Below are 26,421 nucleotides of genomic sequence, written 5' to 3'. Positions count from 1 at the left end.
AGATAGATGTGCTGAACAATGCAGTGACCTGAGCCTGGGCACCCCCTAAAACCATAGTGCAAGCAGAGACACCCTTCCTTCCTCCTCCAATAAAAATAGCCCGCTACATAAACGTGTTCTGCCACTCAAAAAGCAAAAGGATTGTGGATCATCCTCATAGAGCAGCAGAGGAGCAGCAAGACCAGAATCTAGTCCACCTCTCATGGTGAATCAGGTTTTTTAGCCTGTGGGCAGCTCTGGGGCTCTGCAGTGGCCCTGGTCTGCCTGGCAGAGGATGTCGCAGCCTAGGGCACAGGTAGGTAGCAGCGGGTGCTGCAGCAGCGGTGAAGAGCTATGCTGCCACCTGCAGACAACCAGAATTACAGCCTCCACCTACACAGGCACTGCACATAAAGGTGGTCAATGGTGCATGAACTGCAAATCTCTACACATTTTCTATTAGAGGTCCAGGTTCCTTAAAATGAGTTTAAGCTGACTACTAACAGACTCTGCCTGTAACAGGACAAAGCATTAGAATGCGTTTTAAGAGCAAGTGCAGAACAATTACAGTCATAACAAAACACCCAACACACTGTCTTGCTAAAAAGGTTACTCTGCAGGCTGGTTTCTGCAGATGCTTTGGGAGGATCCTCAAGCACAACCCATGTGTATCTAGATGCCACAGTATTATGTATTTTACCCTCTAAAATTATCTCCAAATGCTATGACTTCAGGACCTGTTCAGCATCGCAGAAAGGCAGACAAATGTTTCCCAGGCCTAGCTGTCTCATAACCACAGGAAGTCCTGCAAACCCAAATAGGAAATCACTTCAAAGCAGTAAATGACAGCAAGATAGCGTTGCAAGTGAAAGCATTAGCTCCACAATGGTATAGAGTCACTAAACTTTACTGCAGGAACTTCTTTCATTGCCTCCTACTCAGATGGATTTTAAACTAGAAGCAAAACCTGAAATGACACTCATCAAATTACCTTCGTATCTGTTTTCAGCTGTGTGCAATACAGACAATAGAGGTGGCACAGCCAAGACCTCTCTAGACTGTTCAAAACCACTTTAACCACATATGAAAACCAACATGAGACAAAGCATATAAGTCTCCTTTAGCCTCCTGACGCTAACTGTACATGCATTTGCATAGTAAACACCACCAGTAACCAACAGAGGAAAATTTCAAAACATGCTTTAGGCTAATTTATGACACACATGGGAAGGCATTATACTGTCACAGTCCTGTGCAATAAGATCATTGCAAATCAGGAGCAGAGGTCATGGCACTGGAAGAACAGCAGAGCACATAGGTGAGGATGAAAGTCCATCTTTATTAAAAAAGATTTAAAGTTCAGCTGAAACCTCCTCACAAATGCTGAACACCATTTCTGTTCTCAGAATTCTCATTGATGAAAACATTGAAGCCACTCTGAATTCTGCCATTAGTATGAGATGATCACTGCTACTGAACATTTTACCCAATGATATGGAAGGACAGGACTGTGCAATTCAAAACAGGACAACACAAAAAGAGTATGATCTTCCACGCACTTAAACACAGCACACAAAGACCGTCCTCCTTCTGGGAAGATGCTTTAATATATGTGCAAAAATACAGCTGGAGTGATATAAAATAATTAACACAGCATAATTAACAGAATAACATTCAGAGACTTTATTGAAGAAGAACGGCCAGGAGGTGCTTTAGGATGCATTAACAGAAAGGCTACAGATCTGTTCATCTACCAGTGTAGACTCATCACAATGCAACACAGCTCATCAAGAGAGACCTGAAAGAAGTTTAAGAAGTTTATAGTGAGGGAAACCAGCATGGGACAGGTAGAAGAGGGGCAGAGAAAGAGACCCAGCCTCCTCATCACAAAACAAACCTATAAAATAACATCTCTTGCCACTCAATGCCTATGAGGAGATTATTTTGGTGTACTTACACTGGTTAAGTCATCTGTTAGGTTAGTTCACACCTAACAGGTTTTCTAGTACTGAACATGCTTTCTGAAAAGCACACACAGAGATAAAGCACTTCGTACTTTCAAAGCTCTCTATGATGTCAGCTCAGCATCCCTGTGAGGTAAGCAAAAATTAGCTGTTTTCTGAGACAGAAGTTAAATGACTTCTTCAAAGCCATGGTGAAGAATGTGCTATTAATATCATTAAGAACCTGGAATGATACTGTTTTTCACAGACAGGGAATTGGAGACAACCAGCATCTGAAAGTAAGGAGTTGCTGAATTTTCACCTTGTTCTTACTATTAAAATGCTTTGAATCCCCACCTTGACAAGTGTTCCACAAACACATACAGGTACTAGTGAGCTCTTCCTTTATCTCTAACAAAAAGCACTGGTCCTCTCCAGCAGTAAGCAGACATCCTAGGCAGTGGGCTACTCCCTGCTGGTAAAGGGCAGCCTGGATACAACTGGAGTTAATACATTACTCCACCAAAGATTGTATCCTAGATCTTTCCACTGTTACAATTACTATTATCAAAGATATGAGCCAAATATTAGCTCCTTTAAAGGATTTAGCTTGAGTACTCTAGTTTATGTAGAAGGTAGAAAAAAAAAACCACCAAAACTATTCAGTCTTTCAGCTACACAAACCCAAGCTATCATGAAATAAAGCACAGAGCTGCTACAAAGGGTAGCAACAAAGCCATGCTGAGATTAACCTAATACATCCACATATCTGCAATTGCAAGGTTAACAGAACCACTAGCCCAGTCCATACCCAGAGAAAAGCTTTTGCTTTACAGTAAAATGAAGTGTGTCTCAGAGCCAGGCTCTTCTTTACTCCATAGGCTCACAAAGAAGTAACAGCAGATACTGTGTTGGGTATATCTGATTTGACAAGTTTCCAAAAGCACTTGGATAGATTTTCTCCATCCAGCTGTGCTGAACTTCTCTAAACAAATATTTTGCTGTAGAAAGCAGCACACAGTTGCTGAAGTCAGATTCTCCAGTTAGACCAGAGAGATCATTTGCCCAATTTTAATAAAAGATGAAATTGTGGTTCAAAATACACCTGGAAAGAATCTTTCCCCTTGATCACAGCACAGCTGTAAAGCAATAAACAGCTGGGTGACACTGGATAACATAAAGCCATGAAAACAGTCACTTCAATAGCTGTACCATGTAACCTTGTACCATCAACTCAGCTCTACTACTGTCAGAACAACCCACTAATGCAAAACTCAGATGAACACACAAGGGCACAACTTACGTCAAACGCAGGATAACCCTATGCTAGCTTATTGCTCATGTTTAAATGCCCTTCATATACTGGTTAGTACACTCCCACTTGGTTCAAAAGCGGGTTTGCAATCCAGGCACCAGCAGCTTTAGTTCAACACGCAATTCCTCTAAAGCTTTCCACAACTCCTGCAAACAAACTTTTCACCAAAACCCTGCATACAGGAAACAAATACTTTTTCTTCAACACAGCAGGGAATTCAGTTGACACTGAGCAATGTGGCATGGATCTAATTCATCTTTGCACTGCAAGTCACACTTCTTTCCCAGTGTGTTTGGCATGATTTTCACACTGCTACATAACTGCTGAAACAATCAGCTCTCCAAATAGCCACATGAACATCAAGTGGCAAGATCTGCAGGAGAAAACAAAACACTACCATAAGGTGTACAGGGAAAAAAAAAAAAAAAAAGGTGGGGAACTTCACTTCAGAGCTAGCTTAACATTGAAATGTGTTTCAGTCACACAAACTCTGGACTCTATCAGGAAAAATCTTGTTAACAAAAATCATTTCTTCCCGTTTCCAGTCCCAGTTTTTAGGCAGAACCAACACAACAATCCCGATTTCTTTTTTCTAACCCTGCATCTTTCTTGCTCAAGGGGGCTTCTTATAGCAAGATTGTTTCACCAGGCCTCTAAACAAACAGAAAAATGACAACTGAAAAATATCATTATTTTGTTGAAACTAAGAATTTGCTCTTCCTGTACCCATTAACCCACATCAGGAGAAATCTACTGCTCTGTCCACTCTCCCTTGACTCCAAGACTGTCATTTCAGAGAGTAAATTCTAAGCAAATGCAAAAATGGAAACCACTTGTTTTTCTACACACTGGGGGCTTTTCAGGTGCCTGATTTACAGTTACAGCTTCAGCTTTTGTAGCAGAATATAAATTTACTGGGTTTGGCTTGAAGTATGTGCAGTAGGCTATTTGTGCTCTGTTTTAGCACCAACATCCCACAGAGATACGCAACTTTGAAATGTCTAGACTATAAGGACCAAGCAGAAGCAAGAGTTAATGAATCAGTGTCTACTACATTTCAGGGGCTTAGAAGCAAAAGCTCCAAATTTGGCTAGGAGAAAAAAAAAATAAGAAAACAACAAAAATTAAACTATACAACAGATGAAGATAAACTATGCTTAGAAGCGAGTGAAGTAATAGCACCTACATTGTTGTGACGCTAAGCATTTGGCAGTGTTTTCTGTTTACCACACAGGAGCCACTGGACTCCTTGACCTTGGTAAGGAAAGGGAGTCATATAAGCAATCACTGTGCTTGTGAAGGGAACAGAGTTTACATTGGAGGCTCAATCTTACTTTCTTTGAGTCAACAGTAAAAGAACTCAGGGGCAGAAGGATGACGTTCTTTAAAAGTTTCCTTGTCTTCACATCACTTTGCTCCCCTGAAAGCTGCACAGTTCACTCCTGAAGAGCTGATAAGCCCCCCTTTTAAAGTCTGTTGTACAAGCTATCCAAGACTAGCAATTATAGAATTCACAGACAATCAACAGCTCAAGAAAGTCTCTCCATTCTTCCCACTGTCCATAACAGGTCATCTACCCACATCAACCACCACTAATGAGCATTAATACTGAATTGTGAGGCCTGACTCTGCAGCTCCTACTACAGTTTGGGCAGAGCACCAGCTGGTGCTAGCGTAATACCAAAAACATAGAAAAGCCCCAGGAGGAGATTGAGTTTGGCTGTCCGCTGAGGGATTTTGTTGAAGTTCTGACTCCGAAACTGCCTTTCCAGTGAAAACGCCATCGGGATGGTAAGGAGTGGCAATGCCATGCTGATGGTATAGCGTGTGGCCAGCACACAGAAAATCAGGTAGGGCAAGAAGAGCAGCACGGTGTAGAGAACATAGGAGAAGGCAGGACCGATGAGGATAGCCAGGGTGACAATACCCGCCTGCTGGTCAGACTCCATGTCCCGTGTGTTGTTGCTGTGCAGGATGGCCTCAGTACTGAGCGCCAGTGGGATAGCGTAGAGGAGTGGTGAGACAGACAGATAACCAACTTGCACAGCATGGGCAAACATGACAGCCAAGGGCCCAAAGGTGATCAGGATCACCACGTCTCCAAGTGCAACATATTTAAATCCAATTCCTGTGGCAAGACACAAGAATAAAATGAAGCATCATCAAACAACCGAAATGACAGAAGAGAACGGACAATACAACAGATCAGCCCTTTCCACAGAAGTACTGTAAAACAACCAACACACATGTAGCTACATCCAAGAAGTACGTTATCTCTTTTTTCCAAAGATAATCAAGGAAACACAGCTTCTCAATTTCTCCATTCAAACAATGTAACATAAAATAAGAGCCAGGCGCTAATACCTGTCTTTGCATCTATAAGTACCTCTTTCTGCAGAAAACTGTAGAAATAAGGTACTCTTTAATGTGCCCATACTAAAACCTGAACCTGAATAAACACATAAAATGCTCAGAACAAAATGCAACTGGATTCTTTCAACAAAACTAACATAATTGTTTGAAAGTTTGACTCAGTTTGAAACCGAGATTTCCTTTTCCTACCCAGCACAGTAAGTCACTAAAAACATCCTTCTGTTACTGAGAACAAATTGCTTGACATTCACAATGAGGCTCCATCTAGAGAACAACAAAACAGTCCAAAACAAAGTAACAGATTCCACCAATGGAAAAGAAAACATGCAGTGCAGTGTGCTGCTGAGGGAGACAAGATACACATCATGAAAAGTTGCAGCAGTGGTTCTGATGAGCATCTAGAGTACGTAAATAACAACGTCCCAACATCACTTTCCAATTGAAGAACTTTGTGTGCATCTTCCCACAGCAATCAATGGCAAAGAAGTTCATGTACGAGGCCTCCAGGAAACACCATCAAATATTTCCAGGGCAGCTAACTAAATATACCACTTATATCTTCTAGAAATCCCTTGAGAAATCAATTGATTCTGCCACATTTAAGCTCAGATTTACAGCAAACGGGATATAGTGCTTACCTCCAGTGTAAAGGAAGGAGCTGGAAAGTCCCCCGAAGTAAACCAGGGCCAGGTGCTCCAGTTTGAGCGTTGAGACAGCGTAGAGCCCAGCAGCACAGATACAGCCCACAGTATAAAGGAACACTCCAAACCGGACTACGTCCTGAGGCTCCAAAATCTGGTCCACCAAAGTCCTGTCATCACTCTTCTTGTGATCGATACCTTTGGAGAAGTCGTAGTAGGTATTCACCAGGTTGCCGGCTCCGTGCACAGCCAAGACGGTCACGGCGCTGCCCACCAACAGCCCAGGGTCTAGCGCTCCCTCAGCCCGGTACGCCAGAGCGCTGCCGAGAGCCACAGGGGTGAGCGAAGCACTAAAGCTCCACGGTCGGAGAGCTAGCACGTAGGCCGCACACTTCTGTCTCCAGCTGCCGGGGGGTGCCCTCTCAGCGCCCGCCAGCGCGGAGCCGGAGTCGTTCCTCTCGCTGCCGCGGGGGCTCTCAGCACTAACACTGATCTTCTGCGCCAGGTCTGCCGGCCCCATGCTCTCCCGTCTCTCAGCAGCAGCACCTGGAAGAAGAAGGGCCGCGCGTTAGCCCGGCGGCCGTGGGGCCCGGCGGGGAGCACACAACGCTACTGCCGCCGCCATGGCCGCACCTGAGGTAACGACACGCACCGCCCTTTCCCGCCTGCGTCTAAACACCCTTCCCACCCCCCCTCACCTCAGCGCCCCCACGCCCCCACGGCCACGCACAGGAGGTTCCGCGGAGGATCGCGTACCAGAGCAGCGCCCAGCAGGAGCACTGAACGTTCCCCACCACCACCACAGCTGCGAGGGGCGAGTGTCACTCTGAAGCACACATCAGCACTGCTAAACGCGCCTTCACGGTACCGGAGGGCCTACCGCCGAGCAGCGGCACCGCCGAGCCCGCCCCGGATCCTGATGTGGGCAGCCGGACACATTTCAGCGGCACACGCAGAGCGCGGCACCAAGCTGCCTCTACGCATGCGCACACGGTGGGCAGTAATTAAAAAGGGCGGAAGCCAGCCGGCGTCTGCGAGGCGGATCTATAGCGGAGTTCGAACCAATCAAGCTCGTCCAGACTTCTTATTGGTCAGTTTTACTGTCACTCGCTCCCGGCTGGCTTGATGATTGGACGGTCTCACCTTGCGGTTCCATGGGAGAGGGGCGGAGCTGCGAGCGCTCCTTCCCTGTAGCTGTTTTTCTACTGGTCAGAGGCGGTGTCTATCAAAGCCGTTCTGGGACGCTATTGGCCAGCAGCTGCTCGCCGGCCCGGCAGGCGCGGGTGGAGGGCAGGGCGCGGGGCCCAGAGCGGGGCAGCCGGCGGCGGTCGGGGCTGAGGCGGTGAGTGCGGCTCCGGAGCCTTCCCGCGGCAGCGCCGTCCCCTCCCTCCGGTCACGGCCTACCCCCCCGCGCCTTCCCGCCTCAGCGCCAGCCGCGCTGCCGCCTTGCGCGCTGTCAGCGGCGCCGGCGCTCCCGCAGGCGCTCGGCCCTGTGTCACGATCCCCGCCTGGAGCCGCCTGCCTGAGGCCCCGCGCCCGCCCGCCCTCACCTCACTCTTCCCTCAGCCCCGGCCCGTGGAGCGGCGGTGGCGGGATCCCCCGCGGGCTCAGGCCTGCCGGCCCCCGCCCGCCGGCTGTCGCGTCCTTCCGCCAGTGCGGCTGTGACGGAGCCCCGCGCAGGGACACCCCGGCCGGCGGCGGTAGGGCCGCAGCCACGGGTCGCTGTTAGCCTGGGGGAGCTCCTCCTGGTTCCCAGCCGCGGGGCAGCCCTGGAGCCACCTCACGCTTTCATGCTGGGGGATCCGTGTCACCGCGTGGGGATATTGAGGGAAGGAGCTGAAGTTTCGGTGCCGTGTGTCGCTGTGGGCCCTTTCTGTCAAGTGCTGGGTTTGGGTTTATGTAATCTGGAAATCGGGGGGGGGGGTGTCTGGCCTCCAGCATATTTTCCGCATAAAGGCTCACGATAAAGTTGGGTTGCATGGTGCTATAGTAAACATCCTGCTGCAATGATTAGTGTTGCTATAAGTAGACTTCCCCTCTCTAAATATCTACTGAGAATGTAACACTTGCCAGGCCCCAAGTGCTGAGTCTTCCCTGTGCTGGCATAACACTGGAATTTCTGTGGAGAAACTTGGGTGAAAGTTTTCAAGGAGGAATCAGATACAATAACTATAATGGGAACGATTGTGTTATTTATTAGAGTGCAGGTGTAAACCCTATTCTCGTTCTGCTGTTATTTAGCTTGTTTCTAATTGGATCACCATGAGTTTGGGCACCTGGAGCATATTTTGGTATATGAGGAGCTAGGGAGCAAGTAGGCTTGAGGTCAAGGTATTCTGTTTTACCACAGCGTTGTAAGGCCTGAGGAATGTAGTTGTTACTTGTAATTTTATGCTTTAGTGGCACAGCATCCTTGCACGCAATAGGACCCGTGTTTTGGAAACGGGCAGCATTAAGAAAGAAGCTGAGATGCTTCAATAGCTGAAAGGAGTGTTTTTCTGAAGCACTTACAGGATTTGATGCCCCCGAGCCCCAAGCCAGCACCATCATGTCGGGCACTGTGTCCATCCTCCAACAATTTGCCAATGGCTTGAAGAGTCGCAGTGAAGAGACGAGGGCGAAAGCTGCCAAGGACTTGCAGCATTATGTCACCATGGAGCTCCGTGAAGTGAGTGCTGCAAATGAGAGAATTTATCCTTGTTTTATCATGGGAGTGTAGGATGTGGGCTGGGTACTTTCGGGATGGAGATTTTTGGAATATGGAAGCTGGAATATGGAAGAGGAGGTGGGGCATAGCATGGAGCTTGCCTTTGCCTCAGCATGTAGGAGAGGTGAGTGAGCTGGTGACACAGATGGGTGGTTGAGCACCAGAATAAATAACTTGACACGTCTAGGGCACAAAAAAGAGGTGATGTTTTGTGTTTGCAGTGTATGGTTGCTTTCACTTCTTTTGAAGTGACTTAAGAAGCATTGTCTTTATGGAGGTTTTGGGATAGGAAGGAGGGAAAGAATGCCGAAAGCCAATTTGAACGTTTTGCTTTTACAGATGAGTCAGGAAGAATCTACCAGGTTTTATGATCAGCTGAACCATCATATATTTGAACTGGTCTCTAGCTCTGATGCAAATGAAAGGAAGGGTGGCATTCTGGCTATAGGTGAGTGAAAGCGCTTAATGACTCTGTGAGTTTTCTCTTCATGCATCTGTCTTAGGAACAGAGTTTCAAAAGGAATGAGCTTTTATGATTGGGATGTTACAGTCTGACTGCTCAATATGCTGGGTGTGTACTAGTTGCTGGGCTCTGAAAAGCTATCTGTGAGCACCAGCATGGGAGCTGCTGAGCGCTGAGAGTGGCTGAAAACCTGGTGCTTAATGGGCCCTGAGCTCTTCTGGGTGTCGAGCATCAAATGTGAGTGCTGAGCACGTGAAATTTCTGTTCTCGAGCTTAGCTGAGAACAGTCTGTGCTGTCCATTTATATGTATCAGGGTGAGCTGACTTTCTCAACTCTCCTCCATCTGAGGAGATTGATTCTTGGTATTTAAATTTACCTGACTCAGTAACAGCAGCTTCTATCCTGGGAGGGGCTCACATAGCTTCTGCTTTGATTCTCATCAGCTGCTCTGCTTGTGCTTTTACTGTGACATGGTTAATTGCCTGTATCTTGACTCTTAGGGAAATCAGCCTGCAGAAATACTTTGCCTTCCAAGTGAGTAGCCTCTTTTGTAGCAATTACTTTAATAACTAAATAGGAGGTGCTTACGGTTTAGGCTCACAGACATAATCATCCAGTCCCAACATGTCTGAAGACAATGGAAGTCCCATAGCTAGAGAAATCTTTGTTGGCAACATCTGATTTTAAGCTGACAGTATCACTTTAAAATTGTTTCTGTGAATTTAGTGCTGTTGAAAAGTGCCAGCCCTGGAAACTGATGGCCTCTTTATCTACAGAGTAAGTACGAGTCAGGCACCAGCAGTGAAAGCTGCAGCCTGCACTGGCACCTGCCAGTGTGCCTTCCTCTGGCCAGAAGAGACCAACTTTAGGGCTGAGGGGAGAAAAGTTTCCTTGGTCCATTCAGCCTTTGACTTCTCTCCTGCAGTGGATCAGCTGTAATAGTTGTGTGTGAATGGATGCCTTTCTGTTGGGAATGGGTCTGTGATGCCATGAATCTTAATTTTTTTTTTTCTCATTTAAACTAAAAAGCTACTGGATGCATATTCCTGCCCACTTAACAAGTTTAGGCTCAAGAATGGTGGCCCTTTCCTTGATTATTTGATTTTATTTTTTTTTTTCCTGTGGATTTGCAGTTTAGGAGGAGTTAATGGGAATCTTTAAGGAATGAATAGGGAATACTAACTGTCCTCCAGAAATTACCTACTGTCTGCCTCACTGACTCTTAGGAAGAACCTACAGCATTGCTCCCTTTCCCTACAGCAAGCCTTATTGGTGTTGAAGGAGGTAATGCCACCCGTATCGGCAGGTTTGCCAACTACCTGAGGAACCTCTTGCCATCCAATGACCCTGTTGTAATGGAGATGGCCTCCAAGGCCATTGGGCGGCTTGCAATGGCTGGCGACACCTTCACAGCTGAGTATGTGGAGTTTGAGGTGAAACGAGCTCTGGAATGGCTGGGAGCTGACAGGAATGAAGGTCGAAGACATGCAGCTGTGAGTAATCTCTTTTTGTCTTCACCTGTCTTGGAATGGGGAGGATTAGTTAATAGTAGTAGGAGATGTGCACAGAAAGCTGAAGAAAAGCTCTCGTCAGGATCTAAATGGCTGCCAGTCTGTGTCTGAGAACCTCTGGTGCTCTCATGGCAGATACAGCATTTGCTTCATTGCTTCTACGTTAGCCCAGTGATTAAAGAAGATTGAGACACTACTGTGCTAGGAACTGTCGAAGTACAGAGCTGGAAGCACCTCAGTCTCACAGACACCGATAGTTTAAGTAAATGATTTTACGTTCTAGAAGTTACCAGGTTTGTTTACAGGGGCTCATCCTCACAGATTGTTCCTGTTTCTCTCCCCACCTCCAGGTTCTTGTCCTGCGTGAGCTGGCAATCAGTGTGCCTACCTTCTTCTTCCAGCAAGTGCAGCCATTCTTTGACAATATATTTGTGGCTGTGTGGGATCCCAAACAGGCCATCCGAGAGGGAGCTGTTTCTGCCTTAAGAGCCTGCCTTATCCTCACCACTCAACGGGAGCCAAAAGAGATGCAGAAGCCCCAGTGGTACAGAGTAAGAAAATAACTTTGTTTTGAAGCAGCTCCTCATAATGCAGTGCATTCACTAAGTGAGTTCTTAGAAAAACTGTTTAAGCTAAGAACCTGTGTCACTTTTGTCTGTAGGTCTGACTGTCAGTAGAAAACTGTCTCCCCTTGAAAAGATTGAAACTATAATGGCTTACAAAATGAGTAGTTCCTTTAGCCCACTGTAAAAATAATCGAGAGACTTGACTCCATCAAGAATCCATTGCTCTATCTGCAACTCATTTTCAGCTGTTGGGCCTGACCTAGTTTTACAGCCATGCAATCATCTATCTATTGTCGTCTCTTACTAGCATATGGTTTTATTAGTGTAGCTGAAACATGAATGGGAAAAGTAAGGATTCTTTTACCTGAAGCTTAGCTTTGCTGCCATTGTCACATGAATTCAAACTTCCTAATATCAAATAAGGTTTGCACAGTGCAGTCAAAATGTTGTGAACTTCATTCATTCCTCATAGTCAAATATGTGATGCAGATATTGATGAAGTTTATACCATGGCATGGTTGACTGGCTGTTTTTATTAGTGCTGTTGAAAATGCTTTGCAGAGAGTCCACAGCTTCTGGCTGAATCTGAATTTATGGTGTTGTACTCTGTTATTACTCAGTTGAGGCTTGTGGCTACTCTTGGAAAATTATAGGCCCTCAGTAACTCTTGACTGGCAGTACTGCTTTGTTTCCACAGGCTTTGTTTTCTGCATGATCACTGAGATTTTTTCTTTCCCCCAGCACACATATGAAGAGGCTGAGAAGGGCTTTGATGAGACTTTGGCCAAAGAGAAAGGAATGAACCGTGATGACCGAATCCATGGTGCCTTACTGATCCTCAATGAGCTAGTGAGAATCAGCAGTATGGAGGGAGAGGTGAGCAAATAAAGAAGATGGGGACTATGGTTTGATTGACAATGTGTAGCAATTCTGCAATCTGTGGAAATACTGCATTGTGTTTGAAATGGGGTTGTTGGGCTAAAAAGTTATCTGAACAAGGAGTTGGAGCATTACAAATTGAAGTGTGTCAGAGAAATAGCAGTGAGTGGTTTGGCCTGAGTAGGTATTAAATTCTGATGGAGAGTGCTATCAACTGGATTAATTACAATGAAAAAGAATTTTATATGGAATGAGGACTCTTATGTGTTAAATACCCAAATATTTTTGCTGGATTTTGCATAGTTAAAGGTGTGCAGCCATTTGGATATCAATTATACAGAATGCTGCTAAAAAGATTTGGGTAGCACTGTGTTGGGAATCTCTTATTCAGCTATGTTTTGGGGTTTTTATTGCAAACCATGCTTTTCTACTTTATCCAGCGCCTTAGAGAGGAGATGGAAGAGATCACTCAGCAGCAGCTTGTGCATGACAAGTACTGCAAAGACCTGATGGGCTTCAGTACCAAACCTCGTCACATCACTCCCTTCACTAGCTTCCAGTCTCTTCAGCCCTCTCAATCAAATGCTTTGGCTGGTCTTCTGGGGTACAGTGCTCACCAAGGAATCATGGGTTTTGCAACCTCACCTGTCCCAGCGAAGTCTACATTGGTAGAAAGTCGATGCTGCAGGGATCTAATGGAAGAGAAGTTTGATCAAGTAAGTGTTCATTCTTCAACTTGTCTACCAACATTCACAACACTGGTTATTGCAGAGCAATTGTCCTCCATGTCCTTACTTAGCAGGCAATACTGCCTAGTCTTGAATTGAGGTGTGAAAACACATTAATTATGGGTATCCTGGCTTTGTCACTGTCTCTCCAGGAGCAAGTGATTTACTTTTTTGGAAGCTGTCTTAATTATCCATCTTTCTGATGGACTCTGAAGCCAAATGTCAGTAGAATGCCTTAAAGCACCCAGGTAGTAAATGATTGTGAGCTGTTGCCAATGGCCATCCTTCAAAGCCCAAATGTATCTCCTTTCAGGTATGCCAGTGGGTTCTCAAGTGCAGAACCAGCAAAAATTCCCTGATCCAGATGACTGTTCTCAATCTGCTACCACGGTTGGCAGCTTTCCGTCCTTCAGCATTCACAGGTGACAAGACAGATGGTTGGATGTAAGAAATGCTGCTGAAATTGGGCTGGAAGTTATCCAGCTCTCTTTGGTCCAGATGAGCTTGCGCAGGCAATGCAGCAGTACAAATGTGGTGCTTGTAAGATGAGCACATTCCTCTGTGGGAGGACAGTCTTTTTTTTCCTGAATAAGTGTGACTGGATATATGATGCCAAAATGTTGCTCTGATGGAAAAAAAAATGGCATTGAAAACTATTGTCTGAATTCTGTGATAAACACCATGAGAGATAGAACCTCCTGTTTGTTTTTTCTCAGTATGTCAGGCTTAGGGTTGAGCTCTGCTCTTTTGCTTCCACTTCAGTGTATCCTAAATATTATCAGCAGAGTTGTCTTCCTTTTTCTCTATTGCATGTGCCAGGAAATATCAAGTACAAATGACAAATACCTGCCAGTTCAGTTGATTTCTCAAGCAAGCTTAGGAGAGTATCAGAGTTAGAAGCAATTCACCAAGTTGCTCTAAGTGGGTTGGAACATACTTTGGGTTACTCCAAGTTTCCAGTCACTCACTCTGAAAACAAGATGCTTGAATCTTATTTGTGTGTAAAACCTGTTGCAATGGTGTTTTTTCCCCTCACAGCTCTTTTATTTTGGTGATTTACTTTTTTCAAACCTTCTGGGCTTTGAAAACTTTATTATATGGGGGCATGTGTTTGCAGCTGCTTGCGGCAGCAGATTTTACATGGCTGTGTCTGTTTCTAGTTTGATAATTGTAAAGGTTTAGTTGCAAATGTGATGCAACTGTATGAGTTGCAATATCTGTATCATTCTCTCTTGTGGCAGCTGATCAGTATCTTCCAGACACCATGAATCATGTTCTCAGCTGTGTGAAGAAGGAGAAGGAGCGAACCGCAGCCTTCCAGGCCTTGGGTTTGCTTTCTGTGGCTGTGAGGTCTGAGTTTCAAGCTTACCTGCCAAAAGTCCTTGAAATCATAAAAGCAGCTCTTCCACCAAAGGACTTTGCCCACAAGTAAGTGTGGGTTAGTGGATGTTAGAGGAAAGAACTGAAACACTTGTTCTTCGTATAATTTTTGTGATGTGGGATCAAATTATGCTATTAAAGTCAAAGGTGTTTCTGTAAGACTGATAACACAGATGTGGGGAGAGGAAAAATGTTTGAAAAATAGCAGCTCCTCTTCATTAACTTATATGTGGTCCCTTTCCAGGAGGCAGAAGTCTGTACAGGTTGATGCCACAGTCTTCACATGCATTAGTATGCTGGCACGAGCCATGGGACCCAGTATCCAGCAGGACATCAAAGAGCTTTTGGAGCCTATGCTGGCTGTGGGCCTGAGGTGAGTGCAGGGCAGGGAAGCATATTTTTGTTAGCCACTGGATGGCATTGTTGGCCGTACAAAATGAGACCTTACAAGTCCTCAGATTGAGAAGGAAGATTATTGCTTTAAATGATCTTTCAGAAGATCAGTGTAACTTTCAGAAGAATGATGTTTTAAGTGTTCGTGTGTCTGTTGAGTTACTTACGAGCATTGGTCCCTATGTAAAGAAATATTTTTGTAGAACTAGTGAATTCAAAAGCAATCTTCTCTGCTTTCCACTACACAAACACATTTAGCAACAGCCTGCAAAAATTTAGAAAGCTTCTAAAGGCCAGCACATTTCTTCTCTATCCAGTTGGCAGGGAAGGAGAATTGAAGCACTGAATATTTGCTTCTAGCTTCTTTCATCCTTGGCACTGACAGTTCCTCCAGGGAAATTTTCTAGCTCATGATGCTATTAGTATGTGAGGGCATGGAGGACGTATCCAGGTAGCACAGAGCTTTTTAGATTAGATTAATGTTGCCATCTGGAAATGAGTTTAATTGCCTTTGCGTCTAAGTATAAGGAATCACTTAGATTTGTAATTACTCTAGCAATGTTGCCTAGTGTAGCTGTAATACTGGCAGTTTGCTCACCAAGTTCATACAAGGTCATCTCATGTGCCCAGGTTCACACAAGGACCTGTGTGCTCTGCTGGCAGGTGTTGCTGTGACCTGTGAATGCCCACAGACACCTTCTGATGGGCAAAAAGGTGAAACATGAACCTCATGATTTCTGTTCCAGTAACTATCTGCTTGCTTTTTACCCTCAGCCCTGCTCTAACAGCTGTGCTGTATGACTTGAGCCGTCAGATTCCTCAGCTAAAGAAGGATATCCAGGATGGGCTGCTGAAAATGCTCTCCCTTGTTCTGATGCACAAGCCTCTGCGACATCCAGGCATGCCAAAGGGCTTGGCCCACCAGCTTGCCTCCCCTAGCCTCACCAACATCCCAGAGGCCAGTGATGTGGGCAGCATCACCCTTGCCCTTCGTACACTGGGTAGCTTTGAGTTCGAAGGTAAGGTGAAATAAAGAAGCAGGATGTAAAGGGGTATGGGGTATAAACACTAGTGCAACAGAATACAAGTAGCCGGAAGACTCAGGGCACTTTGTTTAAACATCTGTCCCTTGGTAAGATCAGTAATTGAGGTATAAACCTGTGTTAAAATCCCCATCTTCTTTCCAGGCCACTCTCTGACTCAGTTTGTCCGGCACTGTGCAGACCACTTTCTGAACAGCGAACACAAGGAGATCCGGATGGAAGCAGCCCGCACTTGCTCTCGTTTGCTCACACCTTCCATCCACTTGATCAGTGGTCATGCCCATGTGGTCAGCCAGACAGCAGTTCAGGTTGTGGCTGATGTTCTCAGCAAACTGCTTGTGGTTGGAATAACTGACCCAGGTTAGTATGGGGTTCAGAGAAAAGGGTTCTTTTACCACTTGTTAATTTTAGCATGTGAGCAGGTGACAATATCAAGGTTATGTTTGAATTTGAACATATTTGCCACTAACTTAAGCCGTTTCTCTTCATTAATTAAAAAGTTCTCAAGTTTTGGAAGCTGTCCCTGCCCATGGCAGGGGGATTGGAACTAGATGATCTTAAGGTCCTTTCCAACCCTAGCTATTCTATGATTCTAATTTATCTTCCCAGATCTTGATTTTTGAGGTATTAATAAAACATTAGGGCAAAATGCACCTACTGTGCCCTTGGTAATCCTTTGAACTAAGTGGGGCCCTGTGACATTTTCTGCATGCTGCTCTAAATGTACCACTTGTAGGTAGAAGAAGTTGGCATTATACTAATCTGATTATCGGGGCAGTGCTGAGCAGCACTGAGTTTGTTGGGCTGACCTACCTTGTTTCTCCTGTGTGAAACACTGAGGGTAGTATCTCATGCTGGGGAAGCTCTCGGCATTTCCCTGAGGTTGTGAAGAATTTCTGCAGCCAGCCTGTGATTAAGAGCAATAAGAACAGGAGCTTCCTGCATTTAAAGAGAAACAAATGTGTTCTTGCAGACCCTGATATACGTTTCTGTGTGTTGGCTTCTCTGGATGAGCGCTTTGATGCTCACCTTGCCCAGGCAGAGAACTTGCAAGCTCTCTTTGTGGCCCTGAATGATCAAGTGTTTGAAATCCGAGAGCTGGCCATCTGTACTGTGGGTCGCCTGAGCAGCATGAACCCTGCTTTTGTCATGCCTTTCCTGCGCAAGATGTTAATCCAGGTAATGAAGGGGGTGCCTGCAGTGAAAATAGGGTAGTTAGTAGTGACACCAAGATGGTGCTAAAGAACTGGGCTGTCTAACTGTAATGGATGCATGGGAGAGTGGGGGAATATCTCCTCAGTAGGTTTCAGCAAGTCTTTTTAGTGGTAGATGTTTGGACTGAAGTTCTAAGGATGTACTGGAAAGGAAAGCAGTCATTACTCCACCCCACATTCATCATGCTGGAGTGCTTTCTATCTGTATTGAGGAAGGACGTTCTGTGCTGCTTTTAGGTGAATGGATGGTACCACTTCATAAACGTAGATGGTTTTGGAGCCATCTATTCAGCTTTATGCTAATTAATTTTAGCTTCATTTAGGTGTAAATGACTGGATGGGATGTAAATGTAGAATCCCCTTTACAAGTGTTAAGGTGATTTTTTCTTTATGTTGTTATCGGACAGGAGAGGAGGAAATCCAAAGAATTTTTGCCTACTTCTGATTTTCCTGTTTTCATGCTTCCATTGTCTTTCCTGCAGATTCTGACGGAGCTGGAACACAGTGGTGTTGGCAGGATTAAAGAGCAAAGTGCTAGGATGTTGGGTCACCTGGTTTCTAATGCTCCACGCCTCATTCGTCCCTATATGGAGCCTATCCTTAAGGTAGAGTCTCTGTACATTTCCTAGAGGTTTTGGAGTGAGATGATACAGCAAGCGGACACATCACCCTGAGGAGATGGAGTTCTTTTGCTTCATCATAGCAGGAAAAAATTGGATTGATGTGAATGTTACCACAGGAATGCATGTATGTGACAGTGTAGCCTAACTTGATTCTGGTTTGCCTAAGTTTGTGAAAACAGTTTCATTTACTGTTGAAATGCTCCCCATGGTACAAGTTGAGCCCCTGTGGAATCAGTTGCAGGCATAAACAAAAGGAAAGATAGCTTTGAGTACTATATATACAACAAAGAGTCTTCTAAAAACATTCTAACTTCTTTTTCTGTCACCTACCAGGCACTGATTGTGAAACTGAAAGATCCTGATCCAGATCCAAATCCAGGAGTGATTAACAACGTCCTAGCGACCATAGGGGAGCTTGCACAGGTAGGGATGCAGCAGGTCTTTGCCCTGCTTGTCTGTTGTTAAGCTTTTGGCAATGCTAGAAGGAGGACTTTATTTTTTTTTATCTTTCAATAGGTCAGTGGGCTGGAGATGAGGAAGTGGGTGGATGAGCTCTTCATTATAATTATGGACATGCTACAGGATTCCTCCCTGCTGGCTAAAAGACAAGTGAGTGTTTGACAGCTGCACTGAACTTGCCATCTGTGGCAAGCTGTGACCAAAGCTGTGATGGAATATCCATGTCTCCCAGCGTAGCTGCTAAAATGAACCTTTAAATCACTCCAGTCTCTAGTGGAGTGTATGGTCGTGCTCGTGCCACACAGGTTACACAGGCACACAGGACTGCAATTGTGACATAGTACAGACTTGTTATATGGAAAAGAAGAAGAATAAAAACATAAAAAAGGAATCAGGTTTTAGTGGAAGGTTGACTCACTGAGTTGAATGCCTGCTCAAATCGTATCTCTGAGTGAGGGCAATTGTGGCAGTCAAATTGTTTATCACTTTCTTTACTATTACCTGTTAAAAAATGCTCTTTATAGACAGTTTCAAACCATGGACTATGGTTTGCAATGCCCTAAAATGCTCATTTGCAGGTCCTAAAACGCTCAAGGAAACTACGGCAGTCGAATGACTGATGAATTCGGGAGATACAATAAATACCCCGGTCAAAACTAATCATCTCTGGGCTTGATCTTTCCAGGTGGCTCTGTGGACACTGGGACAGCTTGTGGCCAGCACTGGCTATGTGGTGGAACCATACAGAAAGTACCCAACATTGCTGGAGGTGCTTCTGAACTTCCTGAAGACTGAGCAGAACCAGGGCACCCGTCGAGAGGTATGAACATGAAGCTATCACGCAACCATTTCTAGAAGGTTTTGGTGGAGAAAGAGCTGTCAAATAAGGGCATCTGCATGGATTTGGATGGGGGGAGATAAGTGTGGCTGATGTACAATAAGCAAAATTAACAGTGTGAAAGTGTTGAGTCAGTGAAATGGCCTCCAGCAGCTGAATGGAGAGCATTGATGTTTTTTCCAGGCAGTCACTTTAGTTCCAGATCCTCTCTCTTCAATCCTCAGGACCTTTCCAGACATGTGGGTTCATGTGTTGACTTTTGCTTTGGTGATGAAATTGTGATGGATTTCCTTTTGTTTCTGTCTTATCAGGCTATTCGTGTATTAGGATTGCTGGGTGCTTTGGACCCTTACAAACACAAAGTGAACATTGGCATGATTGATCAGTCACGAGATGCTTCAGCTGTCAGCCTCTCAGAGTCCAAATCCAGCCAGGATTCTTGTAAGCATCTGAATTCCTTTCAAGTGTATAGCTTGATGATCTACAAACAAATCTTGGTTATTTTGTTGTTGTTGTTGCCAGTTTGTCTCCTCCTCTTAAATTATTAGAGTACATATTTTCACCTAATACTCAGATGCTACTGAAGTGGTCCTCAAGGCCGTTTAATATGCAGTTTGTGACACTCCCTTCTTTCTCCTAGCGGACTACAGTACCAGTGAGATGTTGGTGAACATGGGAAACCTCCCTCTGGATGAATTCTATCCAGCTGTCTCTATGGTAGCACTGATGAGAATTTTCCGAGACCAATCCTTGTCCCAGCACCACACCATGGTAGTTCAGGCCATCACCTTTATTTTCAAGTCTCTTGGGCTGAAGTGTGTGCAGTTCCTGCCCCAGGTCATGCCAACGTTCCTTAACGTAATACGGGTTTGTGATGGTGCCATCAGAGAGGTGAGTGTACTAGGGACCACTACTTCCTTCCTGTTCCACTGCCCTAAATTAAGAATCCATGTTTTAAGAGAATGCGACTGGCTTTGGGCATTGCTGTGCTATGTGTTGCTGCCAAGCATGCTGCAGAAGTGAGGTCCAGCTTTGCTTTTTCTCTCCTGTGAGCATTTGGTAGAATATTCAATGGAAATATTTTTTTGCTTCTTATTGAAACAGCTGCTTCTGAGCATAATCCTAAGAAAGCCAATATTTGATTCTGCTTTGGTTTTTTATGGAGCTGGTTTTGTTCAGGAAAACAGCCTGTGCAGCTTGCAGAGCTTTCAGTGATCTCTGCATTAACGTACTGTTGCAAACAGTATTCTTAAATAATTGGGTTACATTCTTTAAATTTTTGATGCAGCCATGTACTTTGGCTCATCTGTGAGCCGGAAAATTCAATTTGCTGCAGTCTGCTAACATTCAGAACAGCGTGGGTGGTGATGCCACAGCAGTGCTTTCTCTTCCTTCCCACTTCAGTTACAGTTTTAGAAGGAAATGAGAATTGTGTGAAGATAATAATGGGCTTAAGATTTGCCTGACCAGAGATGGCTGCTGTTTGCCAAACGATTTCCTCAGGCAGCTGAAATCTCGGGTGGGAAGGACAGTTTGTACTGGTTATTGGTACTATGTTTCATAGGTGGGATGGGTGCTCCCTCAGCAGAATCCCAACCCTGCTATAGAACCGCTGTTTTCTCCCAGACTGAACTACTACTCACATTGGAAGGAAAGCATCTCACACGCCTGGGTTGGCCGAACTCCTAGACCTGACTGATCTAACTTGCTTGAAAGCTATGCAGTTGTGCACACTCTGTTTAAAAATTTTCAGGTAAAAGAAGATGGTGAAAGTGTACTGGGGAGAAGAGCAGAGGTGGGTACACGTGACACTAAAGCCTAAAGGAGGCAGGTCCTTGTCCTATATGTAAGCATCCTCTCACTACACCAAAACGAAAGGGGCAGTACAGGAGCTCAGGGTTCATTTCTGGTAAATGAAGGTGTGCTGCTCTCACTAAAGAAGCTGATGTTGTTTTTTACTTAGTTTTCACAGGAATTTGTTATGTCTCTTTTTCTGAGCTCTGCTTTGTATTTTGTCACTATAGTCTTCAAATACTGCATGAAGAACTGAAATTTAATATATGATAACTTACATGTTCCTATTTTCCTAGAGAAAAAAAGACTTTACACTTATCTTGTGGACAGAGTCATTTAACCCTCAAACGATCTCAAAAGTAAATTCATTGTCTTGAGTGAGTGCATAAGATTGTACTGGGGTAAAAGAAATTGCAAAACTGTGATAGTAAATCCAAATAAAGTTGTCTTAGTCAAAATCCTTCTATGGTACAGTCAACCATCTTTCAGAAGTGTGATACTTCTGGCAAGGACCAAACTCTCTTCCCCAGTAACTTTTCACCAGTATATCTTGGTGGGGATGGGAAAGAGCACAGGAAGAGTATCTTAAAATGTATGTCAGTTTGCTTTACAGGCAGGGGGAAGAGATGAGGGGCTAAATTTTTGGAAGCATCCTTCAAATCTAATTTACAAAGCTCTGTAGCTGAGGGGTTTGTGCTTGCAAGTCTGTTCTGACACTGTAAATTTGCTGACACATTGTAAACCCCTATTTATATGCTTGACTGTCTAAAGCTTTGAGCTCACAGAATTTTTGTTGCAAGGGGGTGGGTGGAGAGCCCAACTAAAAACCCCAAAACCACTCCCTGCTCACTCACCCCAAAAACCCAAACCAGTGAGATGAAGCTGCCAAGAATTTAGCCCCAGATTTTGAGCATGTAGGAGCTATGCATGCGATTTGTTTGGTAAATGAGCTTGCACTTGGCCTGAGAAATGCTGTTTACCCAGAGTTGCTTTGATATTTGAATAAGCTGCATTAATCACTACACATTTCTTCCTTCCAGTTCCTGTTCCAGCAGCTAGGGATGTTGGTGTCCTTTGTGAGAAGTCATATTCGCCCCTATATGGATGAAATTGTCACCCTGATGAGAGTGAGTACAGTCTTTAAGCCGGTTACTCCCAGACAAGGTGGATAGTGTTTCTGTTATCAAATGTATCAATCACTTCATAAACTCATAGAAGTGTAGAATTCCATGTACTTGAAGGAATAATTGCCTTTTGAAATAAGATGTATTTGTGACAATACTACACATCATTACATGTAAGAGCAGCTCCTAGGTTCTGCTAGTCCGAGTTCTCTCGAGTGCTTGGATTTTGTGCACTTAATTCTTTTAGAAACACAATTTTAGCAAGGCGTGTTCGGAGTTCATAAATAGGTGGCATTTCACTTCGTTTTCACTTACTGTTTGCAAACAGAAAGATTAGGAAACATTGGTTGCCTAGGGGTTTTTAACAGCTATAAATATGCTGAAGGCAGAAAGTGTTTTAAAAACAGACCAAAACTGCCGATTTACATTGCTCTATAAGAGTAGTGTAGTCCTTGCCTGCAGCCTTGAATTCATCTAGAGACTGTCTCCTGCAGTTTGCTTTTCTTGTAATTGGTACAGCTCGGTTGCAGAACTGTTTAATTTTTTGATTCTGCAGGACTTCTGGGTCATGAACAATTCCATCCAGAGCACAATTATCCTACTCATTGAGCAGATCGTGGTGGCTCTAGGAGGTGAATTCAAACTTTATCTGCCTCAGCTCATTCCTCACATGTTACGGGTCTTCATGCACGACAACAGTCAGAGTCGCATTGTCTCTGTCAAGGTGAGTGGCAGTCTGCAAGAACATGCCCAATGTGCCATGCCCCAGCAGGGCTTCTTCTTGCTTGTGTGCTGCAAGCAAAGGGAGAGGTGCAGTTCAGTAGTGGCTTGGTGTGATATGATGCAGACAGCACCTTGTTTCAAGTGCAGGGTTGCAGCAACTTTTCACTGGATACTGACTTATTTAAGGTGCATCTCTTCGTGACTTTGAGTCACATTGGATCATTTTTCCCTCCAGCTATTGAATGCGATCCAGCTCTTTGGAGCTAACCTGGATGACTACCTTCATTTGTTACTACCTCCTATTGTAAAGCTATTTGATGCCCCAGATGTTCCAGTGGTGGCTCGCAAGTAAGTGTTGGTTGCTTTGCAGTCTCTTTTCTTTCCCTTGTGGTTCCCCAGTGGCTGCTCTAGCCACATGTAGAATGAAATACCGCTTAGTTCCTTCCCTGTGTTTTCTCTGTGTTAAATGATTATGGTTGAATGTCACAGAATTGTTAGCAACTTTTCTTGAGTATAGACTAATAATTTCTGGTTCTTACTTGTCAGTAGTTTAGTCACTGCAACTTGCAAGCTATTCTGCAAGTACTATCTGCATTATCAGAGTTCCTGTGGCCTGTTTTTCCTATTACTATTGATGCTTAGGAAGACAGAGAACAAATCACTTACGTGTTTTACATCTCATTTCTCCTGTTTTATGCCAAAAGAGGTAAGTCCTCTCTTCTTTTTGCTTCAACTTCAGAGCTGCTCTAGAAACAGTGGACCGCTTGACAGAGTCCCTGGATTTCACTGACTATGCCTCACGGATTATTCATCCCATTGTGCGAACACTAGATCAGAGCCCTGAGCTACGAACAACTGCAATGGACACACTTTCCTCTCTGGTGTTCCAGCTGGGAAAGAAGGTAATACTCTTCTCAGACTTGAAAGCTTGTAAGAGGAGGGACTGTCACAAACATTAAGGCTTTAAAGGTGAATATTTGTAGTGCACTCTTTCTGCATTTTAAAGAAAACAGGTTCTTCTTCTCTTTGTTTCTGGAATCAAGAGTTACTGAAATCCAGCTTTCAGAATTGTTTGTTTAATAAGAGAAATGAAACAAAGGTGGGATATTACTGCACTTGGTGTCACTGAGTAACTAGCTTTTGATGCATTCCCCTGTACAGTACCAGATTTTTATCCCGATGGTGAACAAAGTTCTGGTGCGACACAGAATTAACCATCAGCGCTATGATGTTCTTATCTGCAGAATTGTAAAGGTGAGTTAACAAGTATGTAGTTTGCATAAGGGTGCTTTGGGGTTGTTTTTGTGATGAGAGAGATGTAGCTGGAAACTTCACTTTGAGTTAGAAAATGAAGAATGGTTGTTGCTGTATTTGTGTCTGAAGGACAGCTTTTAAAGGAGACAGATTGCATTGGGAAAATTATTACTGCTATTAATTCTAATAGAAAAATCACTGCAAGTACTAGGTAAGAACTTTAAATTGTAGCCATTGTTATTACTTTTTTCTCAGTTCTTAAACATGGATTTACTCGAGGTTTTGCACAGTTTCAGCGCTTAAGCAGACCTTGTTATCTCAGTATTTTCCATAGGCTGTCCCACATTTAAAAATCTCAGTAACTGGTTTGAGACTTGATTAAGGTAGAACAAGCAGCACACTGCTGTTCTCGACTTCCTAGTGAGTCAAATAGGAAGGAGTGCTTGTTTTAAGGTGTGTTATTCGGGCTTTTAATACTAGGAGCTAAGATTTCCTAACAGTTAAATTGAATAGAGAAGAAATATTGTTAGAGTTCTCTGGTTTATAAGGTGTAATTATTGTAATGAAACACAGTTGGTTGCTTCACAAATTTCACTGTGAGGTTGGATAGTGCTCTGACTTTGTCATCCGTTTGGCTTGTAGGAAATTGCTTTTGTGTGTGTGGGTGTGATCTTCATTGTAAGCTATTTATTGTAGGGCTATACTCTTGCTGATGAAGAAGAGGATCCCCTGATTTATCAACACCGAATGCTGAGAAGCAACCAGGGAGAAACTTTGGCTAGTGGTCCTGTGGAAACAGGACCCATGAAGAAATTGCATGTTAGCACCATCAACCTGCAGAAGGTAAGACCAGAGAATTGCACAGTGTGAGTTTGGTACTGAAGGGAGGAGCTCATGTCATATCTAAGGAGTTTGTCCGGTGTGTCCAAACTGCATTTATTTACATCTCTTTTCTGTTGCCAGTTCTGTACAAAACTGAGCTCAAAGTGGTGTCTGAGACTCTTTAAAAGAAGCAGCTGCTAAGCAACTTGAAAGATAGGAGCAGCTGAATTATCAGACTGTTAATGGCCATGAAGTAATCTTGACACTTCCTTATTATGTTAAGTATGAACAAGACTTCCTAGATTACAAGGAATCATCTGTAGCTTCTAGAGGCATCTGTTTCAGAGCTTCTGCTTTTTTTCATCAGCCACTTATATCTTAGTACTATATTCTCTTGAAGCCAATATAGCACTTAATAGCTAAGCACTGGCTAGTTGGAACGGTAAATGCACATAGCACTCGGTTCAACAGTGGGATGGATTGGTTTGAAAATGATGGATTTAAAAATTTAATGCTAAATGCATTAAGTATTTTTAAGCTGATGTTTCAACAGTGGCTTCAGCTCTTGGTGTATTTTTGTAGGAAAAGAATTATGTTAAATACTTGGCATGTCATGACAGGGATACATTTAATAAAGATTTCTTAGAATTGAGACTGAAGTATTGCAAATTATCTGACAAAGGTAATGGATTTCAGGGCATTGAGAAGGGCATCTCAGCGATGTGATTTGGAGCTGTAAAGAAGTAATGCTGCCTGCTGATGGATTTCTTCTGCTTTTGGATAGTGCTTCATTTGGTAATTGCACCATCTTGCTTTGTTCTGCAGGCCTGGGGAGCAGCAAGAAGGGTTTCCAAAGATGACTGGTTGGAATGGTTAAGAAGACTGAGTTTGGAGCTGCTGAAGGATTCCTCCTCACCATCCTTGCGCTCATGCTGGGCGCTGGCTCAGGCATATAACCCCATGGCTCGGTAGAGTAATTCTGTTTTGGTTTTCAGATCACTTGAAATTGCAGTGCAAGCCAGATGTTGTAAGGAAAAAGAAAGTTAAAAGCTCTTGGGTTCCATAAGTAGAGATAGTTCCTGCATATTAGTCTAGGAATAATATAAGGCACATTCAAGTGAAGCTGGAAAAACAGCAGAGTGTGAAGCAGTTTTGAGGATCTGCTCACGTCTCACTCTTTTGCTTTCCTCCTCAGAGATCTCTTCAATGCTGCTTTTGTTTCATGCTGGTCTGAACTGAATGAAGACCAGCAGGATGAGCTGATCCGAAGCATTGAATTGGCCTTGACTTCTCAGGACATTGCAGAAGTCACTCAGACACTGCTGAATTTGGCAGAATTCATGGAACACAGTGACAAGGTAGAGATGCTGTTGGCAGCTCTTCTCTAATGCTGGCAAGCTGGCTGATGGCTAGGCTATGGAAAGGGTATGAAGAGTTCATGCATGCTTTCTGCTTTTTTATACTCATCATGCTTTTGGTGTGTGTGCTTCTACCCAGGGTCCCCTGCCTCTGAGAGATGATAATGGCATTGTCCTCCTGGGGGAAAGAGCTGCAAAATGTCGAGCATATGCCAAGGCACTTCACTACAAGGAGCTGGAATTTCAGAAGGGTCCCACCCCAGCCATCTTAGAATCTCTTATCAGGTAGG

The 26,421-nt window shown here is 44.2% G+C and overlaps 3 protein-coding genes across 6 annotated transcripts in view; 1 reads left to right on the top strand and 2 right to left on the bottom strand.

Moving 5' to 3' along the window:
- Positions 1-6,374, bottom strand: part of DISP3 (dispatched RND transporter family member 3) — a 132,212-nt gene extending 125,838 nt beyond the window's left edge. Inside the window, exon 1 of the mRNA XM_062604956.1 lies at positions 6,249-6,374. The gene's annotated coding sequence lies outside the window, so the exon portion shown is untranslated. The remainder of the gene's footprint in view (positions 1-6,248) is intronic.
- On the bottom strand, positions 1,648-7,233 carry UBIAD1 (UbiA prenyltransferase domain containing 1). Of its 2 annotated transcripts, XM_062604976.1 has the most exons (3): positions 6,950-7,233; positions 6,249-6,797; positions 1,648-5,365 (listed from the first exon to the last, which is right to left on the bottom strand). In XM_062604976.1, exons 2-3 carry the CDS (start codon positions 6,769-6,771, stop codon positions 4,878-4,880), a joined length of 1,011 nt encoding a protein of 336 aa, XP_062460960.1. In that variant the 5' UTR covers positions 6,772-6,797; positions 6,950-7,233; the 3' UTR covers positions 1,648-4,877. The 2 variants fall into 2 exon arrangements, with proteins under 2 accessions (XP_062460960.1, XP_062460951.1); XM_062604967.1 differs by lacking the exon at positions 6,950-7,233 and having other exon boundaries at positions 6,249-6,898.
- A 231-nt stretch (positions 7,234-7,464) lies between these two features.
- The window catches only part of MTOR (mechanistic target of rapamycin kinase), a 64,018-nt gene continuing 45,061 nt past the window's right edge, over positions 7,465-26,421 (top strand). For 2 of the 3 annotated variants that reach the window (XM_062604880.1, XM_062604874.1), the window contains exons 1-29: positions 7,465-7,593; positions 8,756-8,919; positions 9,298-9,406; positions 10,683-10,915; positions 11,284-11,484; positions 12,241-12,375; positions 12,819-13,094; positions 13,420-13,528; positions 14,348-14,534; positions 14,731-14,859; positions 15,654-15,898; positions 16,067-16,282; positions 16,896-17,101; positions 17,619-17,741; positions 18,093-18,182; positions 18,276-18,368; positions 18,904-19,038; positions 19,368-19,497; positions 19,697-19,947; positions 20,810-20,851; positions 21,891-21,977; positions 22,531-22,698; positions 22,933-23,045; positions 23,437-23,599; positions 23,859-23,951; positions 24,648-24,794; positions 25,599-25,741; positions 25,969-26,131; positions 26,271-26,416. In XM_062604880.1, the coding sequence (XP_062460864.1) occupies positions 8,800-8,919; positions 9,298-9,406; positions 10,683-10,915; positions 11,284-11,484; positions 12,241-12,375; positions 12,819-13,094; positions 13,420-13,528; positions 14,348-14,534; positions 14,731-14,859; positions 15,654-15,898; positions 16,067-16,282; positions 16,896-17,101; positions 17,619-17,741; positions 18,093-18,182; positions 18,276-18,368; positions 18,904-19,038; positions 19,368-19,497; positions 19,697-19,947; positions 20,810-20,851; positions 21,891-21,977; positions 22,531-22,698; positions 22,933-23,045; positions 23,437-23,599; positions 23,859-23,951; positions 24,648-24,794; positions 25,599-25,741; positions 25,969-26,131; positions 26,271-26,416 (4,253 nt within the window). In that variant the 5' untranslated portion in view covers positions 7,465-7,593; positions 8,756-8,799. The remainder of the gene's footprint in view (positions 7,594-8,755; positions 8,920-9,297; positions 9,407-10,682; positions 10,916-11,283; positions 11,485-12,240; positions 12,376-12,818; positions 13,095-13,419; positions 13,529-14,347; positions 14,535-14,730; positions 14,860-15,653; positions 15,899-16,066; positions 16,283-16,895; positions 17,102-17,618; positions 17,742-18,092; positions 18,183-18,275; positions 18,369-18,903; positions 19,039-19,367; positions 19,498-19,696; positions 19,948-20,809; positions 20,852-21,890; positions 21,978-22,530; positions 22,699-22,932; positions 23,046-23,436; positions 23,600-23,858; positions 23,952-24,647; positions 24,795-25,598; positions 25,742-25,968; positions 26,132-26,270; positions 26,417-26,421) is intronic. The other variant, XM_062604883.1, reaches the window with a different exon arrangement.

The sequence above is a fragment of the Pezoporus occidentalis genome, unplaced genomic scaffold (genome assembly GCF_034315485.1).
Source record: "Pezoporus occidentalis ecotype Australia unplaced genomic scaffold, CSIRO_AGI_Poc_V1 ctg119, whole genome shotgun sequence".
Lineage (NCBI taxonomy): Eukaryota > Metazoa > Chordata > Aves > Psittaciformes > Psittacidae > Pezoporus > Pezoporus occidentalis.
Note: the sequence above shows the minus strand (reverse complement) of the source record. Positions and strands in the feature narration are given on the sequence as shown.

Bases quoted from the DNA above. Each gene is read 5' to 3' on its own strand.
- UBIAD1 (XM_062604976.1), bottom strand. From the start codon at position 6,771: ATGGGGCCGGCAGACCTGGCGCAGAAGATCAGTGTTAGTGCTGAGAGC. The intron at 5,366-6,248 runs GTAAGCACTATA...GTCTTGCCACAG, and splicing joins CTCCTTCCTTTACACTGGAG to GAATTGGATTTAAATATGTT.